This window comes from Equus caballus, chromosome 1, assembly GCF_041296265.1.
Source record: "Equus caballus isolate H_3958 breed thoroughbred chromosome 1, TB-T2T, whole genome shotgun sequence".
Lineage (NCBI taxonomy): Eukaryota > Metazoa > Chordata > Mammalia > Perissodactyla > Equidae > Equus > Equus caballus.
In genome coordinates, this window is record NC_091684.1 from 61,709,089 (window position 1) to 61,733,214 (window position 24,126).

The following is a 24,126-nucleotide window of genomic DNA, read 5'->3' on the forward strand; positions in this document are numbered from 1 at the left end:
AGGCTTTTTACCCTCTGGAATCTTCACAGAGAAGATGCAGCTTCATTTTTCACCATATTCCTATGTGGTCGAAACTTCTATGTGGCAAAACTTTTGGTTCTGGAGGAACGGTTAACCATTGTCTCCTAGTCACTCTCTACTTAGAAGGAAGCGATTTCCTCTGCTGGATGGTAAAAAAGGAGTGAGAGAGACTGATTGGGTGAGTCTAGCAAGTATGTAGCTTTGTTGGGTCTTTCTGAAGCTGAGTTTTACCTGTTGAGTGGAGAAAATATTTCTCCAGTGTTTTCCCACTAGGCTGAACTGACTCACCATTTTCATCTCTAATCCCATGATGAAATATTTGATAAACTAAACCATAAAATTAATGCTATATGAGACTGTGTATGCTTTCAAAAACATTTTCATTCGTGTTTGAAGTTACCCCCTGCCTCCAGCTGCAAGGTCCAGGGCTCTGCATTCTGCTCCCACTACATTGACTTCCAGTGCAGAGTGAAGGAAGAACTGGCCCCAGGGCTCCCGTTTGGCAGCCAGACGTGCACCCTGGCACCCAGCTACCCTCTTTACGACCCAGGCAAGATGGTGCTCCTACCCGTTCACAACTCTACATCTGGTACCAGGCCTGAGGAACAGTCCCAGGTCTGCTCAGGGTATGATTCCTAGTGGGCAGAGTCAGTGGGCAGCAATCCCTTCCCATCCACTGAAAGCCTGCCATTTCTCATTACGGCAGCGGCAGCAGGGACAGCTCTCTTGGGAGAGTCAGGCAAATTGATGCCCATCAGAGACTGGCAGAGCTGAAGGAAGGTGTGAACTGCATTAGAGGGGAAGGAGAATCCATTTTAAAGCTTAGCACAGTGACTGAGGAAGCTGTTTCACCTGCTGGTGGAATTTTCTCTGAATGTTCTGCTTCAGCTTTCATCCCTAAGAACTCCTCACAAAGACCTTTCATGTTCTTTCCGCCCACCCATGCTGCCTTTTCCTAGGTACCAGCCTCACAACAAACTCATTAAAGTGGCCCCAGGGAACAAGTCTTGAAAAGCTCTTTATAATAGGTTTGCCAGATACGATACAGGAAGCTCAGTGAAATTTGTATTGCAGATGGACAACAAATAATTTGTCAGTATAAGTGTGTCCCCAATTTTTCAAATATATTAACAAGTTATTTGTTTTTTATTTGAAACTCAGATTTCACTGGGTGTCTTTATATTTTTATTTGCTGGATCCGGCAACCCTACGTAAGAGATGAACGACAGGAAAAAGCGCATGACAGATTGTGACCTTGCTCCGGCTGTTCACAAGTCCACCAGTAATAGTTTTTACGAGAAGAGAAACACTGTACTCACCATATCGGCACCTGTACTGACAGACTCCATTTTTCCCTCCCAGCAGCTCCAGAAAGGAATCAAAGTAGCTGTTGACAGATTCAAAGCTGCCCCGGATGTGCCGTAGGCCCCAGTCTGAATAGGACTCCTCTGCATCAGGGCTGGTGTCACTCTGAGCCAGGCCATCCCCCAGACTGAGCCACAAAATCAAGAAGCCAGTGGCCAGCTTCATCCTGTAGTCAGGTAGTACTGAGGTCTTTCCTCAAACCTCAGCCAGTGTCCCAGGAAGTCCAGATACACAGCCTTCCAGCCAAATGTCAGGCAGGACTGGAAAAGGAATTATCTGGAACATTCAATCTGTGTGTTCCCCGGAGGTGGACTTTAAACATAGCTATGGAGGCTGGGATGAGATCAGGCTAATAAGAAAGGGCAAAGGTTAGGCAGTGGGAGGGCCTGTCTGAGGGATGGCCAGTGAGAGAGAACACTTCAAAGTGGATCCCACAGCCTGGAGGAGGGAGATGTTGGCCAACTTTGAGAAGGCATGAGCAGTGGAACAATTGGAATTCTACCCCCAACCAGCTTGTTAACCTATTGATCAGTTAGTTTGGTCCTTCAGGGCCAGCCTCTTGACAGAAGAGCTTGTCCCAGGGTGCCAGCCCCAACCCTAAGCCAGTCACCTACCCACAGTCTCTAGGGAGATTCAGGAGAATATATAAAAGGCTCAGGAAAACCCCAGTGTGGGTGGGTTAAGAATGTCACCAATGGTCAGGACATTGACAGAGAGAGTGTGCTTGAAGTGTGCATGGAGTGGGCATTCAGATATGGAACCCCAGCTTCTGCTTGGTCCCTATCTGGCTCTCAGACTCAGTCCTGTAATCTGACCCAGCTCCTAATTGTAACCATCCTTGTGCTGGGACATTTTTGCCTCTTTATTTATGGCAATGTTTTCATTTATACTCAACAGTGTCTGATAGCTACAGATTGCCCAGAGATGGTACTGGGGAACTCAGTATTTTTGCATTGAGTGGCTCAAAAGTCAGAGGGTTTATCAGAAACACTACTTGAAATTTTAGGCTTTAAGACTATTGGCTGAAGTCTAGTGTTTTGGCATCACTTTTAGTTTATACTTTGCTTTAAGTCACATGAGGAAATAAGTTCCATCCATTAAATCACTAGTCTATAAAAACGATAACTTTGAAAGCCCCATAGAAAATAATGAATTAAATTTCTTCATTTTAGATAAGAAATGTATTTGTCTAAAGACCCAGACTCTAACAATTCAAAAAGAAACCCAACTTGATCAAAAAATGGCCAGAGGACATGAACAGACATTTTCCCAGAGAAGATATACAGATGGCCAATAGGCACATGAAGAGATGTTCAACATCACTAATTATTAGGGAAATGCTAATCAAAACTACAATGAGATATCACCTTACACCCATTAGAATGTCAAAAATATCTAAAACAAATAGTAACAAATGTTGGAGAGGTTGTGGGGAAAAAGGAACCCTCATACACTGCTGGTGGGAATGCAAACTGGTGCAGCCACTATGGAAAACAGTATGGAGATTCCTCAAAAAATTAAAAATAGAACTACCATCCAGCTATCCCACTACTGGGTATCTATCCAAAGAGCTTGAAGACAGCAATTTGAAAAGTCCCATGCACCCCAATGTTCATTGCAGCATTATTTACAATAACCAAGATGTGGAAGCAACCTAAGTGCCCATCAACAGATGAATGGATAAAGATGTGGTATGTATATACAACGGAATACTACTCAGCCATAGAAAAGAATAAAATCATCCCATTTGCAACAACATGGATGGACCTTGAGGGAATTATGTTAAGTGAAATAAGCCAGATAGAGAAGGATAATCTCTGTATGACTCCACTCATATGAGGAATTTAAAAATGTAGACAAAGAGAACAGATTAGTGGCTACCAGGGGAAAGGTGGGGTGAGGGGTGGGCACAAAGGGTGAAGGGGTGCGCCTACAACACGACTGACAGACAATAATGTACAACTGAAATTTCACAAGACTGTAACCTATCATTAACTCAATAAAAAACTTAGAAAAACAAACTACAATGAGATATCACCTCACACCCGTCAGAATTCTTACCAGCTACAATCATAGGTTCTTTACTCGCCACACAAGCGTGCCCAAATAAAAACTGGAACACCAGGCTTATGGCAAGGAAAGGGTTTTTATTTCAAGTGACATCAGCCAAGAGACTAGAGTGAGCCCTCAAATTTATCTATCACCCCAAGAGATGGGAGGTCAGGAGTTTTAAAGGTTGCAAGGAATGCAGCTGCTTGTAGGGAGGGGGAGCCTGTGGCCTTGCTAAGTGGAGTTTTCCTAGCAGCCTGTATTTGGGCTGGTGAGTTTGCTTGTAGACGGGACGATGGTAAGATAAGGGAATCTGCAGGTAGATATCCTTGGTTGTCTTCCTCTGTGGTGGATGGTGGATTCTGGTGCCAGGAAGCCAGGGAGTAAGCAGGGAAAGGAGATGAGCATTTTGATTTTAACCCTATATATGTTGAGTTTAATGTAGGGGAACTGATATCAGCGCTGGTATCAGAATGGCTATAATTAACAGACAAAAATTAAGCATTGGAGAGGATGTAGAGAGAAGGGAACCCTCAGACACTGCTGGTGGGAATGCAAACTGGTGCAGCCATTATGGAAAACAATATGGAGTTTTCTCAGAAAATTAAGAATAGATCTACCATATGATCCAGCTATTCCACTGCTGGGTATTTATCCAAAGAACTTGAAAACACTAATGCAAAAAGATACATGCACCCCTATGTTCACTGCAGCCTTATTCACAATAGCCAAGACTTGGAAGCAACCTAGGTGCCCATCAAGGGACGAATGGATAAAGAAGATGTGGTATACATATATATATATATACAATGGAATACTACTCAGCCATAAGAAATGATGAAATCTGGCCATTTGTGACAACATGGATGGAGCTTGAGGGTATTATGCTAAGTGAAATGTGTCACAGGGAGAAAGTCAAATACCATATGATCTCACTCATAAGTAGAAGGTAAAAACAATGACAAACACAGCAACAGAGATTGGATTGGTGGTTACCAGAGGGGAAGCGGGGAGGGGGGAGGGCAAAAGGGGTGATTAGGCACACTTGTGTGGTGATGAATTAATAATAATATAAAATAATATAATAATATAAAATAATAATATAATATAATAAAATTATAACTGAACAAAAGACTCTAGGAAGGGTAGTAGTTAAAAAATATTTCATATGAACAACGCCACCAATATTTTAAAGCACCTATACTTTTTCAAACCACTGTGTGTGTGTATTTTTTTTTACGTCAACTCTACGAAGCAGGGTAAATATCATTCTTATTTGAGAGGTGAGAAAACTGAGATACAAAGATTAAATGACTCAGTCAAAGATCGACAGACTATCAATGGTAAATGTGGGACCAGGGCTAGCTACATAACTTGTGGGGCCCAGTCAAAATGAAAATGCAGAGCTCCTTTTCAAAAGGCAGGAAAAGAGTGCTGTTAAAGGAACTAAAATATAAAGCTTTTCCTTTAAAAATGCTGTATTACTTGTAAAATATAATGGGGGTAATAGTTATAACTGAGTAACAATATAAGTTTATAAACTGCAAAACTATTTTTGGTGTCAAGTTTTATATAATATGTAATATTTTCTTAATATGTGATATCTTGATTGATTATAAGATTTTTCTGACTTCTGCAGATTCATTTTTTAGGTCATCAAAATTTATACTTTTATTAACTTCATTTTCAATTCATATAATTGAACACAATGTCAGTTGCTCTTGGCAAATGCAAGATTGCAAATAATATTTGATAATTTTTAATTTTGATAAGGATATTTCTGCTGATGAAACTGTTACTGGAACTATTAATAGTACTTTTTTCCTTATTTCTTGATACCTTAAAATTTTTTTACTGTGGTAAAATATGCATAGCATAATATTTACCATTTTAAAATGTACAATGCAGTGACATTAAGTACAGTAAGTACATTCACAGTGTTGTTCAACAATCATCACTATCCATCTCCAGAACTTTTCATCATCCCAAATTGAAACTTTATACACCTTAAATAATAATTCCCCAGTCCCCTCTTTCCCCAGCCTCTGGCAACCATTATTATACTTTCTGTCCTTATGAATTTACCTATTCTACATACCTCATAGAAGTGGAATCATACAATATTTGTTCTTTTGTTTCTGACTTGTTTCACTTAGCATAACATTTTCAAGCTTCATCCACGCTGTAGCATGCATTAATACTTCATTATTGTGAATAATGCTGCTATGAATACAGACGTGCATTTGTTTGAGTCCTGCTTTCAATTCTTTCATGTATATACTAGAATTGGATTTGCTAGATCATATAGTAATTCTATATTTAACTTTTTGAGGAAGCATCATACTGTTTTTCACAGGGGCTGCACCATTTACATTCCCCCCAGCAATGCACAAGGGTTCCAATTTCTCCACATCCTCACCAGCATTAATTTTCCATTTTTCTGACAATAGCCATCCTCCTGAGAGTGAGGTAGTATCTCACTGTGGTTATGATTTGCATTCTGTAGTGATTAGTGATATCGAGCATCTTTTCATGTGCTTATTAGTCATTTGTAGGTCATCTTTGGAGAAATGTCTATTCAAATCCCTCTTTCCCTAGTTTTTTTTACTCAGCTTTACTGAGATATAATTGACATATAACATTGTATAAATTCAAGGTGTACATTGTGTTGATTTGATACACTTATATGTTGTGAAACTACTGCCACAGTAGGGTTAGTTAACACCTCCATCACTTCACGTAATTACCTTTTCTTCTTTGTGGTGAGAACATTTAACATCAATTTTCTTAGCAACCTTCAGGTACATAATACAATGTTGTTAACTATAGTCACCATGTTGTACATTACATCCCCAGAACTTATTCATCTTATAACTGAAAGTTTGTGCCCTTTTACTGATAGCTCCCCCAATTTCTGCAACCCCCAACCCCTGGCAACCACTTTTCTACTCTGTTTCTATGAGTTCAGCTTTTTTAGATTGCACATATAAGTGATATCATACAGTATTTGTCTTCTCTGTCTGACTTATTTCACTTAACATAATACTCTCAAGGTCCATCCATGGTGTCACAAATATTCCATTGTGTGTGGGTATGTATATGTGTGTGTGTGTGCGTATACATGTAAAATATATGTATATGTATATGTATATGTAAAATATATCACATTCTCTTTACCCATTCACCTGTAAATAGACACTCAGGTTGTTTCCATGTATTGGCTATTGTGAATAATGCTGCAATGAACATGGGAGTACAGATAACTCTTCAAGATCCTGATTACATTTCCTTTGGATATATACCCAGAAGAGGGATTGCTGGATCATATGGTAGTTCTATTTTTAATATTTTGAGGAACTTCCATACTGTTTTTCATGATGGCTGCACCAGTTTACATTCCCACCAGCAAATTCACAAGGGTTTCCTTTTCTTCACATCCTTGTCAACACTTGTAATTTCTTGTCTTTTTGTTAATAGCCATTCCAACAGATATGAACTGATATCTTATTGTGGTTTTGATTTGCATTTCCCTGGTGATTAGTTATGCTGGGCACCTTTTCATGTACCCGTTGGCCATCTGTATGTCTTCTTTGGAGAAGTGCCTATTTGATCCTCTTCCCATATTTTCATCAGATTGTTTGTTTTGCTATTGAGTTGTATAAGTTCTTTAAATATTCTGGATATTAATCTCTTACAGATAAATAATTTGCAAATATTTGCTCCCATTTTCTTCTGTACAGAAGCTTTTCAGTTTGATGTAGTCCCACTTGTTTATTTTTGCTTTTGGTGTCAAATCCAAAAAAAACATCACCAAGATCAATGTCAAGGAGCTTACTGCCTATTTTTTTTTCTAGGAATTTTATAATTTTAGGTCTTTTGTTCAAGTCTTTAATCCATTTTGAGTTAATTTTTGTGTATGGTATAATATAGGGTCCAATTTTCCCAACACTGTAAAAGAGACTGTCCTTTTACCATTGCACATTCTTGGCTCCTTTGTCATAAATCAATTGACCATATATGTATAGGTTTATTTCTGGGCTCTCTATTCCGTTCCACTGATCTATGTGTCTGTTTTTATGCCAGTCCATACTGTTTTTAATAATAAAGCTCTGTAATATAGTTTGAAATCAGGAAGTGTTGTGCCTCCAGCTTTGTTCTCAAGATTGCTTTGGCTATTCCACTTGTGTGTGTGTATGTTTCTATACAAATTTAGGATTGTTTGTTCTATATTTGTGAAAAATGCCATTGGAATTTTTATAGGGATTGCATTGAATCTGTAGATTTCTTTGGGTTGTATGGGTATTATAAAAATGTTAATTTTTCCAATCCGTGAGCACAGAATATATTTCCATATATTTATGTCATCTTCAATTCTTTCATCAATGTCTTATAGATTTCGGTGTATAGGTCTCTCACTTTCTTGGTTAAATTTACTCCTAGGTATTTTATTCTTTTTGATGCAGCTGTAAATGGGATTGTTTTCTTAATTTCTTTATTTGATAGTTTATTATTAGTGTATAGAAATGCAACAGATTTTTTAATGTTGATTTTATATCCCAAAACTAAACTGACTTTGTTTATTAGTTCTAAGAGGTTTTTGGCGGAATCTTTAGGGTTTCTATATATAATATCATGTCATCTGCAAACAGTGACAGTTTTACTTCTTTATTTCTGATTTGGATATCTTTTATTTTATTTTCTTACGTAATTGCTCTGGGTAGGACTTCCAAGACTCTGTCAAATAAAAGTGGTGAGAGTGAGCATCTTTGTCTTGTTCCTGATCATAGAGGAAAAGCTTTCAGTTTTTCTCCATTGAATACAAAGTTAGCTGTTAGCTTGTCATATATGGCCTTTATTATGTCAAGGTACGTTCTCTCTACATCCATTTTGTTGAGAGTTTTATCACAAAAGGATGTCAAATTTTGTCAGACGTTCTTCTGTATCTATTGAGAATGATCATATATTTATCTTTCGTTTTGTTAATGTGGTGTATCACACTGATTGACTTGCAGATGTCAAACCATCCTTGCATCTCTGGAATAAATCCCACTTGATCATGGTGTATAATCCTTTCTGTCTATTGTTGAATTCAGTTTGCTAATATTTTGTTGAGGATTTCTGCGTCTATATTCATTGGGGATATTGGCCAGTACTGTGGTTTTCTTGTAGTGTCCCTGTCTGGTTTTGACATCAGGGTAATGCTGGCTTCGTAAGATGAGTTCTGAAGTATACCCTCCTCTTCTATTTTTTGGAAGAGTTTGAGAAGTATTGGTATTAATTTTTCTTTAAATGTATGGTACATTTCACCAGTGAAGCTCTCTGGTCCTGGACTTTTGTTTGTTGGGAGATTCTTGATTACTGATGCAATCTCCTTACTATTAACTAGTTTGTTCAGATTTTCTATTTCTTCATGATTCAGTTTTGGTAAATTGTTTGTTTTAAGAATTTATCCTTTTCTTTTAGGTTGTTCAATTTTTTGGCATGACTGTTCATAGTAATTTCTTATGATCTTTTGTATTTCTATGGTATCAGTTGTAATAGCTCCTTTCATTTCTGATTTTATTTGTTTGAATCCTCTTTCTTTTTTTCTCGGTGAGTCTAGCTAAGTGTTTGTCAATTTTGTTTATCCTTTCAAAAAACCATCTCTTAATTTCACTCATCTTTTCTATAGTCTTTAGTCTTTAGTCTCCATTTCATTTATTTCTTTTTTTTTAATTGAGTTATTGATAGGTTACAATCTTGTGAAACTTCAATTGTACATTAATGTTTGTCAGTCATGTTGTAGGTGCACCACTTCACCCTTTGTGCCCACCCCCCCACCCCACCTTTCCCCTGGTATCCACTAAACTGTTCTTGGTCCATAGTTTTAAATTCCTCATATGAGTGGAATCATACACAGATTATCTTTCTCTTGCTGGCTTATTTCACTTAACATAATTCTCTCAAGGTCCATCCATGTTATTGCAAATGGAATGATTTTGTTCTGTTTTGCAGCTGAGTAGTATTCGATTGTATATATGTACCACATCTTCTTTATCCATTCGTCTGTTGATGGGCACTTAGGTTGCTTCCATGTCTTGGCTATTGTAAACAGTGCTGCAATAAACATTGGGGTGCACAGGACTTTTGGGATTGCTGACTTCAGGCTCTTTGGATAAATACCCAGTAGTGGGATGGCTGGATCGTATGGTAGTTCTATTTTTAGTTTTTTGAGGAATCTGCATACTGTTTTCCATAGTGGCTGCACCAGTTTGCATTCCCACTAGCAGTGTATGAGGGTTCCATTTTCTCCGCAACCTCTCCAACATTTGTTGCTATTAGTTTTAGATATTTTTGTCATTCTAACGGGTGTAAGGTGATATCTTAGCGTAGTTTTGATTTGCATTTCCCTGATGATCAGCGATGATGAGCATCTTTTCATGTGCCTATTGGCCATCAGTATATCTTCTTTGGAGAAAATGTCTGTTCATGTCTCCAGCCCATTTTTTGATTGGGTTGTTTGATGTTTTGTGATTGAGTTGCGAGAGTTCTTTATATATTAAGGATATTAAGCCTTTGTCAGATATATGACTTGCAAATATTTTTTCCCAGTTAGTGGGTTGTTTTTTTGTTTCAATCCTGTTTTCATTTGCCTTGAAGAAGCTCTTTAATCTGATGAAGTCCCATTTGTTTATTCTTTCTATTGTTTCCCTTCTCTGAGAAGGCATGGAGTCCGATCCATTTCATTTATTTCTACTATGATCTTTATTTCCTTCCTTTTACTAACTTTGGGCTTTGTTTGCTTTTCTTTTTCTAGTTCCTTGAGGTATAAAGTTGTTTTTTATTTGAGATCTTTCTTGTTTCTTGATGTGGGCATTTATCGCAGTGAATTTTCCTCTTAGAACTGCTTTTGCTGCATCCCATAAGTTTTGGTATGTTGTATTTCCATTTTCATTTGTCTCAAGGTGTTTTTTGATTTTTCTTTTGGTTTCTTTTTTGACCCATTTGTTGTTCAGTAGCATGTTGTTTAATCTCCACATATTTGTGAATTTTTCGGTTTTCTTCTTATAATTGATTTCTAATTTAATACATTGAGGTCAGAAAAGATGCTTGATATGATTTCAATTACCTTAAGTTTATTAAGACTTTTTATGAGGCCTAATGATGTATCCTGGAGGATGTTTCATGTGCACTTAAGAAAAATGTGTATTCTGTTGCTTTTGGATTGAGTGTTCTGGTTTTGTCTACCTATTTATCTCCTTACTCAGGGCTTTGTAAGCCTTTTCTTCTTTTTTTTTCAGGTATGAGGGCCATCTTGAGGATTTCTTGTCGGGGGCGTCTTGTAGTAATGAATTCCCTTAGCTTTTGTTTATCTGGGAAAGTTTTTATTTCTCCATCATATCTGAAGGATATTTTCACTAGATAGACTATTCTTGGCTGAAAATTTTTGCCTTTCAAAGATTTGAATATATCATTCGACTCTCTCCTAGCCTGTAGTTTCTGCTGATAAATCCGCTGAAAGCCTGATATGCGTTCCCTTGTAAGTCATTTTCTTCTGCCTTGCTGCCCTTAGTAATTTTTCTTTGTCATTAACTTTTGCCAGCTTCACTACCATATACCTGGCAGTAGGTCTTTTTACATTGACATAGTTAGGAGATCTGATGACTTCTTTCACAAGGATTTCCAGCTCCCTCCTCATGTTTGGTAAGTTCTCCACTATTATTTCTTTGAGCAAGCTTTCTGCTCCATTCTCCTTCTCTTCTCCCTCTGGAATATCTGTAATCCTTATGTTGCATTTCCTAATTGAGTTGGATATTTCTTGGAGATTTTCTTCATTTCTTTTTAGTCTTAGTTCTCTCTCCTCCTCCATCTGAAGCATTTCTATATTTCTGTCCTCAGTGTTGCTGATTCATCCCTCATGATATCAGCTCCATTGTTCAGGGAATCTATATTCTGCTTTATCTCATCCATTGTATTTTTCATCTCCAGTATTTCTTATTGGTTCTTCTTTATAGTTTAAATCTCTTTTGTGAAGTAGCTCCTGAACTCATAGAATTGTCTATCTGCATTCTCTTTTAACTCGTTGAGTTTTTAAATGATAGCTATTTTGAATTCTCTGTCACTTAGGTATAGATTTCTGTGTCTTCCGGATTGATTTTTGGGTACTTGCCATTTTCCTTCTGGTCTGGAGGTTTAATATGTTTTTTCATACTGCTATACAGTGTGGATTTGTGCTTTCACATTGTGGTAGTATTTGATCACTGCTTCCACCTGTTTCTACTGGGTGGGAGTCAAGAGCTGCGTATTCTGAGCCTGCTACAATCTGTGGGGACAGCTCCCAGGTGCTGGGCTGAGGCACTGGGAGCAGGGAGGGATGCTTTCTTCCTCCTGCCCAATCTCAGGAGCTTCTTGCTCTCCCCTTGCTATCTGCTCTCCTGGGGTGTTGGCTTCATGAAGACACAGTCACAATAACTAGTCACCTCTGTGTAGGAGTTTCCCTGGGCTGTGAGGGACCTCGGAGATCTATGGTGTTCCCATGGAGGGCCACTGCTCCTTCCCCACTCTTCTCCCAGAGGCTGTGCACACTCCCTGGGTCGCTGTCCTTCAGGGAGGAAGAGAAGCATTCTCTTACCTCATTCCACATCCTCAGGATGGGGGGCTCCAGCACCTCCACCTTCTGACATATGGTTGTGTGGGTCTCTCAGATATCTTTTGTGTTATGTGGATGTCCTCTGTTGGAAAATGAATATTCTTTTCATTGTATCTTTGAGGGGAGAGTTTATAGGGAGAGCTCACCACACCATGATGCTGATGTCACTCTCTGGAATGTTCTGTTTATGTCTGTTAAGTTCATCTGGTTTAATATGTCATTTAAGGATGAAGATCTCTTCAAGGTAAGTTGAGTTTGTTTGGTGATCTATGAGCTTCAAGAATTTGGATATCCAAATCTCTCCCCAGGCTTGGGAAGTTCTCAGCCATATTTCTTTTTTTTTTTTTTTTTTTTTTTTTATTAATGTTATGATAGATTACAACCTTGTGAGATTTCAGTTGTACATTTTTGTTAGTCATGTTGTGGGTACACCACTTCCCCCTCCGTACCCTCCCCCCACCCCCCCTTTTCCCTGGTAACCACCAATCAGATCTCCTTCTCAATATACTAATTTCCACCTATGAGTGGAGTCATGTAGAGTTCGTCTTTCTCTGACTGACTTATTTCGCTTAACATAATACCCTCGAGGTCCATCCACATTGTTGTGAATGGGCCAATTTCGTCTTTTTTTATGGCTGAGTAGTATTCCATTGTGTATATATACCACATCTTCTTTATCCAATCATTAGTTTCTGGGCATGTAGGCTGGTTCCACGTCTTGGCTATTGTAAATAATGCTGCGATGAACATAGGGGTGCAACGGACTCTTGAGATATCTGATATCAGGTTCTTAGGATAGATACCCAGTAATGGGATGGCTGGGTCATAGGGTATTTCTATTTTTAACTTTTTGAGAAATCTCCATACTGTTTTCCATAGTGGCTGTACCAGTTTGCATTCCCACCAACAGTGTATGAGGGTTCCTCTTTCTCCACAACCTCTCCAACATTTGTCGTTCTTGGTTTTGGATGTTTTTGCCAATCTAACGGGGGTAAGGTGATATCTTAGTGTAGTTTTGATTTGCATTTCCCTGATGATTAGCGATGATGAACATCTTTTCATGTGTCTGTTGGCCATATTCATATCTTCTTTTGAGAAATGTCTGTTCATGTCCTCTGCCCATTTTTTGATCGGGTTGTTTGTTTTTTTGTTGTTAAGCAGTGTGAGTTCTTTGTATATTATGGAGATTAACCCTTTGTCGGATAAGTGGCTTGTAAATATTTTTTCCCAATTAGTGAGCTGTTTTTTTGTTTCAATCCTGTTTTCCCTTGCCTTGAAGAAGCTCTTTAGTCTGATGAAGTCCCATTTGTTTATTCTTTCTATTGTTTCCCTCAACTGAGGAGTTGCAGTGTCCGAAAAGATTCTTTTGAAACTGATGTCAAAGAGTGTACTGCCTATATTCTCTTCCAAAAGACTTATTGTCTCAGGCCTAATCTTTAGGTCTTTGATCCATTTTGAGTTTATTTTGGTGTGTGGTGAAAAAGAATGGTCAATTTTCAATCTTTTGCATGTGGCTGTCCAGTTTTCCCAGCACCATTTGTTGAAGAGACTTTCTTTTCTCCATTGTAGGCCCTCTGCTCCTTTGTCGAAGATTAGCTGTCCATAGATGTGTGGTTTTATCTCTGGGCTTTCAATTCTGTTCCATTGATCTGTGGACCTGTTTTTGTACCAGTACCATGCTGTTTTGATCACTGTAGCTTTGTAGTATGTTTTGAAATCGGGGATTGTGATTCCGCCAGCTTTGTTTTTCTTGCTCAGGATTGCTTTAGCAATTCGCGGTCTTTTGTTGCCCCATATGAATTTTAGGATTGTTTGTTCAATTTCTGTGAAAAATGTTCTTGGGATTCTGATTGGGATAGCATTGAATCTGTATATTGCTTTAGGTAGTATGGACATTTTAACTATGTTTATTCTTCCAATCCATGTGCAAGGGATGTCTTTCCATCTCTTTATGTCATCGCCTATTTCTTTCAAGAAAGTCTTGTAGTTTTCATTGTATAGATCCTTCACTTCCTTGGTTAAGTTTATCCCAAGGTATTTTATTCTTTTCGTTGCGATTGTGAATGGGATAGAGTTCTTGAGTTCTTTTTCTGTTAGTTTATTGTTAGTGTATAGAAATGCTACTGATTTATGCACGTTAATTTTATACCCTGCTACTTTGCTGTAGTTGTTGATTATTTCTAATAGTTTTTCTGTGGATTCTTTGGGGTTTTCTATGTATAAGATCATGTCGTCTGCAAACAACGAGAGTTTTACTTCTTCGTTACCTATTTGGATTCCTTTTATTTCTTTTTCCTGCCGAATTGCTCTGGCCAGCACCTCCAGAACTATGTTGAATAGGAGTGGTGAAAGTGGGCACCCTTGTCTTGTTCCTGTCCTCAGAGGGATGGCTTTCAGCTTTTGTCCATTGAGTATGATGTTGGCTGTGGGTCTATCATATATGGCCTTTATTATGTTGAGGTACTTTCCTTCTATACCCATTTTACTGAGGGTTTTTATCATAAATGGGTGTTGGATCTTGTCGAATGCTTTCTCTGCATCTATTGAGATGATCATGTGGTTTTTGGTTTTCATTTTGTTAATGTAGTGTATCACGTTGATTGACTTGCGGATGTTGAACCATCCCTGTGTCCCTGGTATAAATCCCACTTGATCATGGTGTATAATCTTTTTGATGTATTGCTGTAATCGGTTTGCCAAAATTTTGTTGAGGATTTTTGCATCTATGTTCATCAGTGATATCGGCCTGTAGTTCTCCTTCTTTGTGTTGTCCTTGTCAGGTTTGGGGATCAGAGTGCTGTTGGCTTCATAGAATGTGTTAGGGAGTTCTCCATCTTTCTCAATTTTCTGGAACAGTTTGAGGAGAATAGGTATTAAGTCTTCTTTGAATGTTTGGTAGAATTCTCCAGAGAAGCCGTCTGGTCCTGGACTCTTGTTTTTGGGGAGGTTTTTGATTACCGTTTCTATTTCCTTACTTGTGATTGGTCTATTCAGATTCTCCATTTCTTCCTGATTCAGTTTGGGGAGATTGTAGGAGTCTAGGAATTTGTCCATTTCTTCCAGGTTGTTCAATTTGTTGGCATATAGTTTTTCATAGTATTCTCTTATGATCTCTTGTATTTCATTGGTATCTGTTGTGATTTCTCCTCTGTCATTCCTGATTTTATTAATTTGCGATTTCTCTCTTCTTTTCTTGGTGAGTCTGGCTAGGGGTTTGTCAATTTTGTTAATTCTTTCGAAGAACCAACTCTTTGTTTCATTGATCCTTTCTATTGTCTTTTTTGTTTCAATATCGTTTATTTCTGCTCTTATTTTTATTATTTCCCTCCTTCTACTGACTCTGGGCCTTGTTTGTTCTTCTTTTTCTAGTTCTGTTAGGTGTCGTTTGAGGTTGCTTACGTGAGCTTTTTCTTGTTTAGTGAGGTGAGCCTGTATTGCGATGAATTTCCCTCTTAGGACTGCTTTTGCTGCATCCCAAATGATTTGGTATGTCGTGTTCTCATTTTCATTTGTCTCCAGATAATATTTGATTTCTTCTTTAATTTCTTCAATGATCCATTGTTTGTTGAGAAGCGTGTTGTTTAGTCTCCACATTTTTGCACCTTTCTCTGCTTTTTTCTTGTAGTTGATTTCTAGTTTAATAGCGTTATGATCAGAAAAGATGCTTGATATTATTTCAACTCTCTTGTATTTATTGATGTTTGCTTTGGTTCCCAAAATATGGTCAATCCTTGAGAATGTTCCATGTGCACTTGAGAAGAATGTGTAACCTGCTGTTTTTGGATGAAGTGTTCTATATATATCTATTAAGTCCATCTGGTCTAATTTTTCATTTAATTCTATTATTTCCTTGTTGATTTTCTGTCTGGATGTTCTGTCCATTGGTGTTAATGGTGTGTTGAGGTCCCCTACTATTATTGTATTGTTGTTAATGTCTTCTTTTAGTTCTATTAAGAGTTGCTTTACAAATTTTGGTGCTCCTGTGTTGGGTGCGTATATATTTATAAGTGTTATGTCTTCTTGGTGGAGAGTCCCTTTTATCATTATATACTGTCCCTCTTTGTCTTTCTTTATCTGTTTTGCTTTGAAATCTACCTTGTCTGATATTAGTATAGCGACACCTGCTTTCTTTTGTTCATTATTAGCTTGGAGTATTGTTCTCCATCCCTTCACTCTGAGTCTGTGTTTGTCTTTGGGGCTGAGGTGTGTTTCCTGGAGGCAGCATATTGTTGGATCTTGTTCTTTGATCCATCCTGCCACTCTGTGTCTTTTGATTGGGGAGTTCAATCCGTTTACATTTAGAGTGATTATTGAGACGTGGGGGCCTACCACTACCATTTTGTGTCTTGTTTTCCGGTTTTCTTCAGTTTCCTTTGTTTCTCGTCCCATGGTTTAATCTGTTCTGATGTAGAGCTGCTACTCTCTGTTGTTGTCCTTCTACTTATCTCCTCTGCTCTTGGTTTTGTAGCCTCTTTCCTTTTTTGGATTTTTCAGGAATGAGGGTTTTCCTGAGGATTTCCTGAAGAGGAGGTTTTGTGGCAATGAACTCCCTTAATTTTTGTTTATCTGGGAAAGTTTTTATTTCTCCATCGTATTTGAAGGATATTTTCGCTGGGTAGAGAATTCTCGGCTGTAGGTTTTTGTCCTTCAGATTTTTGAATATATCATTCCACTCTCTTCTAGCCTGTAAAGTTTCTGCTGAGAAATCTGCTGATAGCCTGATGGGGGTTCCTTTGTAGGTTAGTTTCTTTTGCCTGGCTGTCCTTAATATTTTCTCCTTGTCGTTGACTTTTGCTAGCTTCACTACTATATGCCGTGGAGTTGGTCTTCTTGCATTGATAAAGTTTGGAGATCTATTGGCTTCTGTCACCTGAAGATCCATCTCCCTCACCAGATTTGGGAAGTTCTCAGCCATTATTTCTTTGAATAGGTTTTCTGCCCCTTTCTCCTTCTCTTCTCCCTCTGGTATACCTATAATCCTTACGTTGCATCTCCTAATTGTGTCTGATAATTCTCGGAGAGTTTCTTCATTTCTTTTAAGTCTTGCTTCTCTCTCCTCCTCTGCCTGCAACAATTCTATATTGCCATCTTCCAAATTGCTAATTCTTTCCTCCATATTATCGGCCCTACTGTTCAGAGCATCTAGATTTTTCTTAATCTCCTCTATTGTGTTCTTCATTTCCAGTATTTCTGTTTGGTTCTTCTTTATCGTATCAAACTCTTTTGTGACATAGCTCCTGAACTCGTTGAGTTGTCGGTCAGAATTCTCTCTTAACTCAGTGAGTATTTTAATGATGGCTGTTTTGAAGTCATCATCATTTAGGTTATATATCTCATTTTCTTTGGGATTGATTTCTGTGTATTTGTTACTTTCTTTCTGTTCTGGAGATTTAATGTATTTTTTCATATTGCTTGATGATGTTGATTTGTGCCTCCGCATGGAGATAGAGTTTAGTTGCTCCTTTCACTTGTTTCAGCTGCTGCGGTGGGGGGAGCAGCTGTTTATACTTCACCAACCAGGAACCCTGTCCGTAGTTGCTAACTGGGCCTGGGCCCCTCTTCGTAGCCACAGTGGCCCTTTGGATTCCCTCCTCTGCCGTGGGGGCCGTCACGGGGGGCTTCAGGCTGCAGGTGCCTACTGTTGTTGCCCACCTAGATGCGCTCTCTCCTTGGGGTCTGCAACGGTGTTATGGGCTTTTCCAGTGGCCAGGGGTGGGATCACTTTTATTTGTCGCTCGGTTGCTGTCGGCACCCACCAAATCTCACTTGTCCTCTATGGGTCGCAGGAGAGCTATTGGCATCTTCTACAGTCTGTGGTTAGTACACCTAGCTATGCTGCTTTTGCCCTGGGGTCTTCCAGCCTTGTGTCTGGCGGCTGGGTGCCTTCTACTGATGCTGTGCAGAGGCTTTCCCTAAGGCTTCTGTGAGCCTGTAGGGTTTCCCCCTAGGCTACTAAGCTGGGTCTCTGGAACTCTCTCCAGCCCCAGTCCTCTCCGAGATCTCCGGCAATCCCTAGCCTCACCGGGTGGGCAACGGCAGCTGGGGGTCGCCCCGCCCTCTGGGCTTCTCTCCGGGCCTCTGCCGGGAGCTCTGAATGCTCAGCGTGGCCCCTCTGCTACCGGCAGACAGAGAGTTTTGTCTGCTGCCTGGCGGAGCTCCGGCGCTTCCCCTCCGGGTCGCCGGACCCGCCTTTGGAAGTTCCCCCGCCCCGGTCCTCTCCGAGATCTCCGGCAATCCCTAGTCCCACGGGGCGGGCAACGGCAGCTGGGGGACGCCCCGCCCTCTGGGCTTCTGTCCGAGCCTCTGCCGGGAGCCCTGAATGCTGGGCGTGGCCCCTCTGCTACCGGCAGACAGAGAGTTTTGTCTGCTGCCTGGGGGAGCTCCGGCGCTTCCCCTCCGGGTCGCCGGACCCGCCTTTGGAAGTTCCCCCGCCCCAGTCCTCTCCGAGATCTCCGGCAATCCCTAGTCCCACGGGGCGGGCAACGGCAGCTGGGGGTCGCCCCGCCCTCTGGGCTTCTCTCCGGGCCTCTGCCGGGAGCCCTGAGTGCTCAGCGTGGCCCCTCTGCTACCAGCAGACAGAGAGTTTTGTCTGCTGCCTGGCGGAGCTCCGGCGCTTCCCCACCGGGTCGCCGGACCCGCCTTTGAAAGTTCCCCCGCCCCGGTCCTCTCCGAGATCTCCGGCAATCCCTAGTCCCCAGGGGCGGGCGTCTCTCTGGGACCCTCCGGGCGCCCCGAGCACCAGGCCGGGTCTCCCCGCCAATGGCGGGGAGAGACTCTCCCCGCGGGCTCAGGTGTGCAACTCCAAAGTTTCCCTCTGTGTTTAGGAGTAATTGCGGGGGGTTTAAGTAGGGTTCTGGTCACCTGTTTCCACCGTTGCTCCTCTGTTGTGTTCTCGCTCCTGCCCTAGATGTGTGTGGATCCTCTGGGGGCGTCCGTTGGAAGAAAGCCGCTTGCGGGTACTAGGCTGCCCGTCGGGGTCGGAGAGTTTTCACCTATTTCCACATCCTCCCGGAGGAAAGTCCGTCCGCCTTCCGATGTATAGTCGCGTGGGTGTCTCAGATGTCCTGAGATGCTGTCTGGATATCCTTTGTCAAGCGATAAGTGTCCAAATAATTGTAGACTCGAAGGGCGAGAGACAAAGAGGACTACTCACGGCGCCATCTTGGAATCAGGCTCCTCAGCCATATTTCTTTAAATAAGTTTTCTGCCTCCCTCTCTCTGTCTTCTCTTTCTGGGACTCCAATAATTTTCAAACTGTTCCTTTTGGTGTCGTGCCATAGATCAAGTTGGCTTTCTCTATTCTTTTTCATTCTTTTTTCTTCTCCTCTGACTGGATAATTTCAAAGGTCCTATCTTGTAATTCACACATTTTTCCTTCTGCTCGATCCATTTTGCTGTTGGTACTCTCTATTGCATTTTTCATTTTATTCATTGTATTCTTCAGATCCAGATTTCCTGTTTGGTTCTTTTTTTATAATTTTTATCTCTTTGTTAAGCTTCTCATTTTGTTCATGCATTTTTCCTGATTTCATTGCATTGTCTTTCTGTGTTTTCTGGTAGCACATTGAACTTCCTTTAAACAATTCTTTTGAATTCTTTATTGGGTAAATTACAGATCTCCATGTCTTTGAGCTTGGTTACTGAAAGATTATTGGGATTCTTTAGTGTTGTCATGTTTCCTTGATTTTTCATGTTCCTTAAAGACTTGGGTTGCTGTCTTCACCTTTAAAGTAGTAGTCATCTCCTCCAGTCTTTATTAACTGCCTTCAGGAGAGAAATACTTTCCATCAGCCCTGCTTGGGATTCTAAGGCTTTCTCAGATCTTCTATGCATACATCTGCTCCATGCTTCTTGATCCTTCTTCTGGCCAAATTCTTTTTTTTTTTTTTTTTTTGGAAGATTAGCCCTGAGCTAACTGCTGTCAATCCTCCTCGTTTTTTCTGAGGAAGCCTGGCCCTGAGCTAACATCCATGCTCATCTTCCTCTACTTTATATGTGGGATGTGTACTACAGCATGGCTTGCCAAGTGGTGCCATGTCCACACCCAGGACCTGAACTAGCGAACCCCAGGCAGCCAAAGAGGAACATGCAGACTTAACCGCTGCACCACTGGGCTGGCCCCTGGTCAAATTCTTAAGCTTGTATGCCTTCTCTAGATCCTGCAATGCACCAGGCCAGGTGCTGACAGCCTCCCTTTTGAATTATTAAGGCAGACTTAAAGTTCAAGTTTGTGGTCTCTCCCTGACCCACAGATTTAGGCCAGCTTTCTGTGTGTGTCCACTAGCTATCTGCCAAAGCTCACTCCAGCTACCATCAGGAGCACATACAAGGAGCCAGCCACAGGGTTGGGGCGTGGATTAGTGAGACATGCAGAATGCTGGATGTGTCCATGGGCCAATCGAGGGGATCTGCACGTGAGGCATCCCCAGTGACTCATGATTGGGCTTCTTGATGCAGTCCCTGACTCAGTTAGTAGTATCTGTATCTCTTTAATGCTGCCTGAGAATCCTGTCACTCTCACAGTCTCTTCCTGCCCCTCACTGATGCGGCTCATGACTCAGTACTCTGGATGAGGCAGGAGAAAAATGGGCCTCTTTGGCAGCATCCCATACACCTGGGGAAGTTGCTTTTTCCATTTTTTAATTGCAGGTTTTTTTGGTTGTTGTTGAGTTTTAAGAGTTCTTTATATATTCTGGATATTAATCTCTTATAGATAAATGATTTACAAATATTTTCTCCCATTCTATGGAAAGCCTTTTCACTCTCTCGGTAGTTTTAAATTTTGTGCAAAAGTTTAAAATTTTGATGAAATCCAATTGACCTTTTTTCTTTAGTTTTCTGTGCTCTTGATGTCATATCCAAGAAAGCATTGCCAGTGTCATGAAGATACTTCTCTATGTTTTCCTCAAGAGTTTTATAGTTTTACCTGTTACATTTAGGTCTTTACTTCATTTTACATTAGTTTTTACATGTAGTGTAAGGTAAGAAATCAATTTCATTCTTTTGCATGTAGATATTCAGTTTTCCCAGCACCATTTGTTGAAAAGAGTTGAGTGGTTTTAGCACCCTTGTCAAAATCATTTGACCATATATGTGGGGGGTTATTGTAGGTTCTTTATTTTAGTCCATTGGTCAGTATGTTTATCCTTAACCCAATATCACAATGTTTTGATTACTTTAGCTTTGTAGTAAGCTTTGAAATTAGGAAGTATGAGTCCTAAAACTGTTCTTCTTAAAAATTATTCTGGATATTTGGGGTCCCTTAAGATTCTGTATAAATTTTAGCATGAGTATTTCTATTTCCACAAAAAATATTGTTGGGACTTAAAATAATAATTCTCTTTACAATAGCATCTAAAAGAATAAAATACTTAGCAATAAATTTATCCAAGGAGGTGAGAGACTTGTAAACTGAAAATTATAAAACATTGCTGAAAGAAAGACATAAATAAATGGTAATACATCCCTTATTCATGGCCTGGAAGACTTAATATTGCTGAGATGATAATATCACACAAAGTGATCTATTGATTCAATGTAATTTCTATTAATTTTCCTTTCCAGATTGTCAATTGTATAGAAATGCAACTTTAAAAAAAACTATTGATTTTGTATTCTCCAACTTTGCTGAAGCCATTTATTGGTTCTAATGGGGATTTTTTAATGGAATGCTTATTTTCTACATATAAGAGTAGGTAAGGGTTTTCTACATATCATCTGTGAACAAAAGTAATTTTACTTCTAACTTTCCAATTTGGATGCCTTTTACTGCTTTTTCTTGCCTAATTGCCCTGGCTAGGATTTACAATACTATAGTGAACAGAAGTGGTGAAAGTGAGCATCCTTGTCCTCATCTTAGGGAAAAAGCTCAGTGTTTCATCATTGAGTATATTGTTAACTGTGGCTTTTTCATAGATGGCCTTTATCACATTGAGAAAGCTTCCTTTTATTCCTAGTTTAAGTTGTGTGTGTGTGTGTTGGGGGGGGGGAGGGTTTACCATGAAAGGATTTAGAAATTTGTCAAGTGCATTTCCTATATCAGTTGTAATTGTCATGTGGGTTTTCCTCCATTTTATTAATGTGGTATATTATATTTCATATATTTTACCATCCTTGCATTCCAGGAACAAATCCCACTTGAAAAGATTCACAAAATTGACAGATCTTTAGCTAGAATAACTAAGAAAAAAAGAGAAAGGATTCAAACTACTAAATCAGACATGAAAGTGGGGGACATGACTACCAACTTTACAGAGGGTTATAAGAGCACTATGAACAAGTGGGTAACCAAGAGTACACCGACTACTGGATAACCTAGATGAATGGGACAAATTACTAGTAACACGCAATCTACAAGGCTGAATAATAAAGAAATGAAAAATCTGAATAGACATGACTAGTTTGGGATTATATATGTAATAAAAAACCTCCCAACAAAGAAAAGCCCTGGACCAGATGCTTCACTGTTGAATTCTACAAAACAAGTAAAGAAGAACTAACACTAATCCTTCTCAAATTCTTCCCAAAAAATTGAAGAAGAAAAAATACTTCCTAAGTCATTCTTAAGAGGCCAGTATCACCCTGATACCAATGCGAGACAGACACTACAAGGAAAGAAAATTACAGACCAATAGACTTTATGCATATTGATGCAAACGTCTTCATCAAAATATTAGCAAATTGAATTCATCAGCATTTAAAAGGATTATATACCATAACCATGTGCCTACCACCCTTCAGCATCCTCCCACCATGACTGGACTCTTGAAGCTAAAAATTATCTTTCCCTTTTGAACATAAGCAGCATATTATCTCTACTTTTATAACACCCTTTCAACCTGGTATTATAGTTATTTGTATATAGCATGTTTCCCAGATTTTTGTCTATACTCAATCATATAATCTGCAAATAATGAGAAATTTATTTTACTTTTTCCTTTTTAATCACAATTCCTTTCCTTGGCCAAGACTTTTAGCTGCTTATAACGTAGCATTTTAGCTAATTTAAGCAAAAAGCAGATTATTAAAAATGATATTAATTAGGTCACAAATCTATAGGAGTAGGAGATACTGAGCTTGGATATTACATAGCAAAGAATAAATTCTGCCACTCAATATTTATGAATACACACCAGAAACTTTGCCATAGAAGCACCAGAATAACCAGATGCCACCACCATGTGGCTTGCCAAAAGATCTAGTCTTCCCATGTGCAAATGCTACCATACACTGCTGTCAAATGTGTTTGCCTGATGAAAGCTAGGTGCATTCCTACAGACAGGAAATCAAAAATATTGTAGTTTTCAGTCTATTTAATATAGCAAAACAAGAATTAGAATGGGTAGAGTGAGTCTTTCTAAACTATCTGCCACAAACTTCTTTTCTTCTGCTTATTATATTTACCAGGACCTTGAGAACAATTTTGAATGGAGGATTTATGTAAGCATTTTGACCTTACTTCTGGCATTAACTGGGATGCTTCAAAACTAGTTCCACAATCAAGTGTGATATTTACTAGAAGTTTATAGTAGATACTCCTAATCAGATTAAGGAAGTTCCCTTCTACTTTTAGTTTTCAAAGTTTGGGCTTTTTAAAAAATCATGAATAGATGTCAAACACCTTTCCCCAATAATTAATATTCTGTTAAGGCTGAGGATTTTATTAACAGATTTTTAAAACATTGAACCATCCTTACATTCTTGGGATAAACAATACTTGGTCAGGATATTTTTTACTTATGATTCATACTGACAAATTGTTTGCTAATTTTAAAAACACGTACTTTACTGAGGAATAATTTATATAGAATAAAGTGCACACATTTAAAATACACTGTAAAAGAGTTTTGGCAAATGTATACATCTGAGTAGCCACCACCAGGATAGAGAACATCTTCACCCCAAAGTATCCTCTGTGCCCCTTTTGTCAATCTACACCCTACATCCATCCCACTGTTGACTCTGGCAAACGGTGATGTACTTTCTATCACTATAGATTATGTGAAGCTGTAGGAAAGAAATTTAACAGACTCCTCTTTTGTGCCTCGACTTCTTTCATTCAG

At 39.4% G+C, this 24,126-nt stretch overlaps 1 protein-coding gene and 1 non-coding gene across 7 annotated transcripts in view; one reads left to right on the forward strand and one right to left on the reverse strand.

Moving 5' to 3' along the window:
* The window catches only part of PLA2G12B (phospholipase A2 group XIIB), a 29,384-nt gene extending 27,634 nt beyond the window's left edge, over nucleotides 1–1,750 (reverse strand). For 2 of the 6 annotated variants that reach the window (XM_070227041.1, XM_014733394.3), the window contains exon 1: nucleotides 1,341–1,737. In XM_070227041.1, the coding sequence (XP_070083142.1) occupies nucleotides 1,341–1,551 (211 nt within the window). In that variant the 5' untranslated portion in view covers nucleotides 1,552–1,737. Of the gene's footprint in view, nucleotides 1–1,340 lie in introns of all 6 variants that reach the window. The other 4 variants (XM_005602461.4, XM_001503808.7, XM_070227035.1 and 1 more) reach the window with 3 other exon arrangements.
* A 1,842-nt stretch (nucleotides 1,751–3,592) lies between these two features.
* On the forward strand, nucleotides 3,593–3,717 carry MIR9049 (microRNA mir-9049). The gene has a single exon (NR_128069.1). It is a non-coding gene; the product is annotated as a microRNA mir-9049 (primary transcript).
* Nucleotides 3,718–24,126: the final 20,409 nt, after the last annotated feature.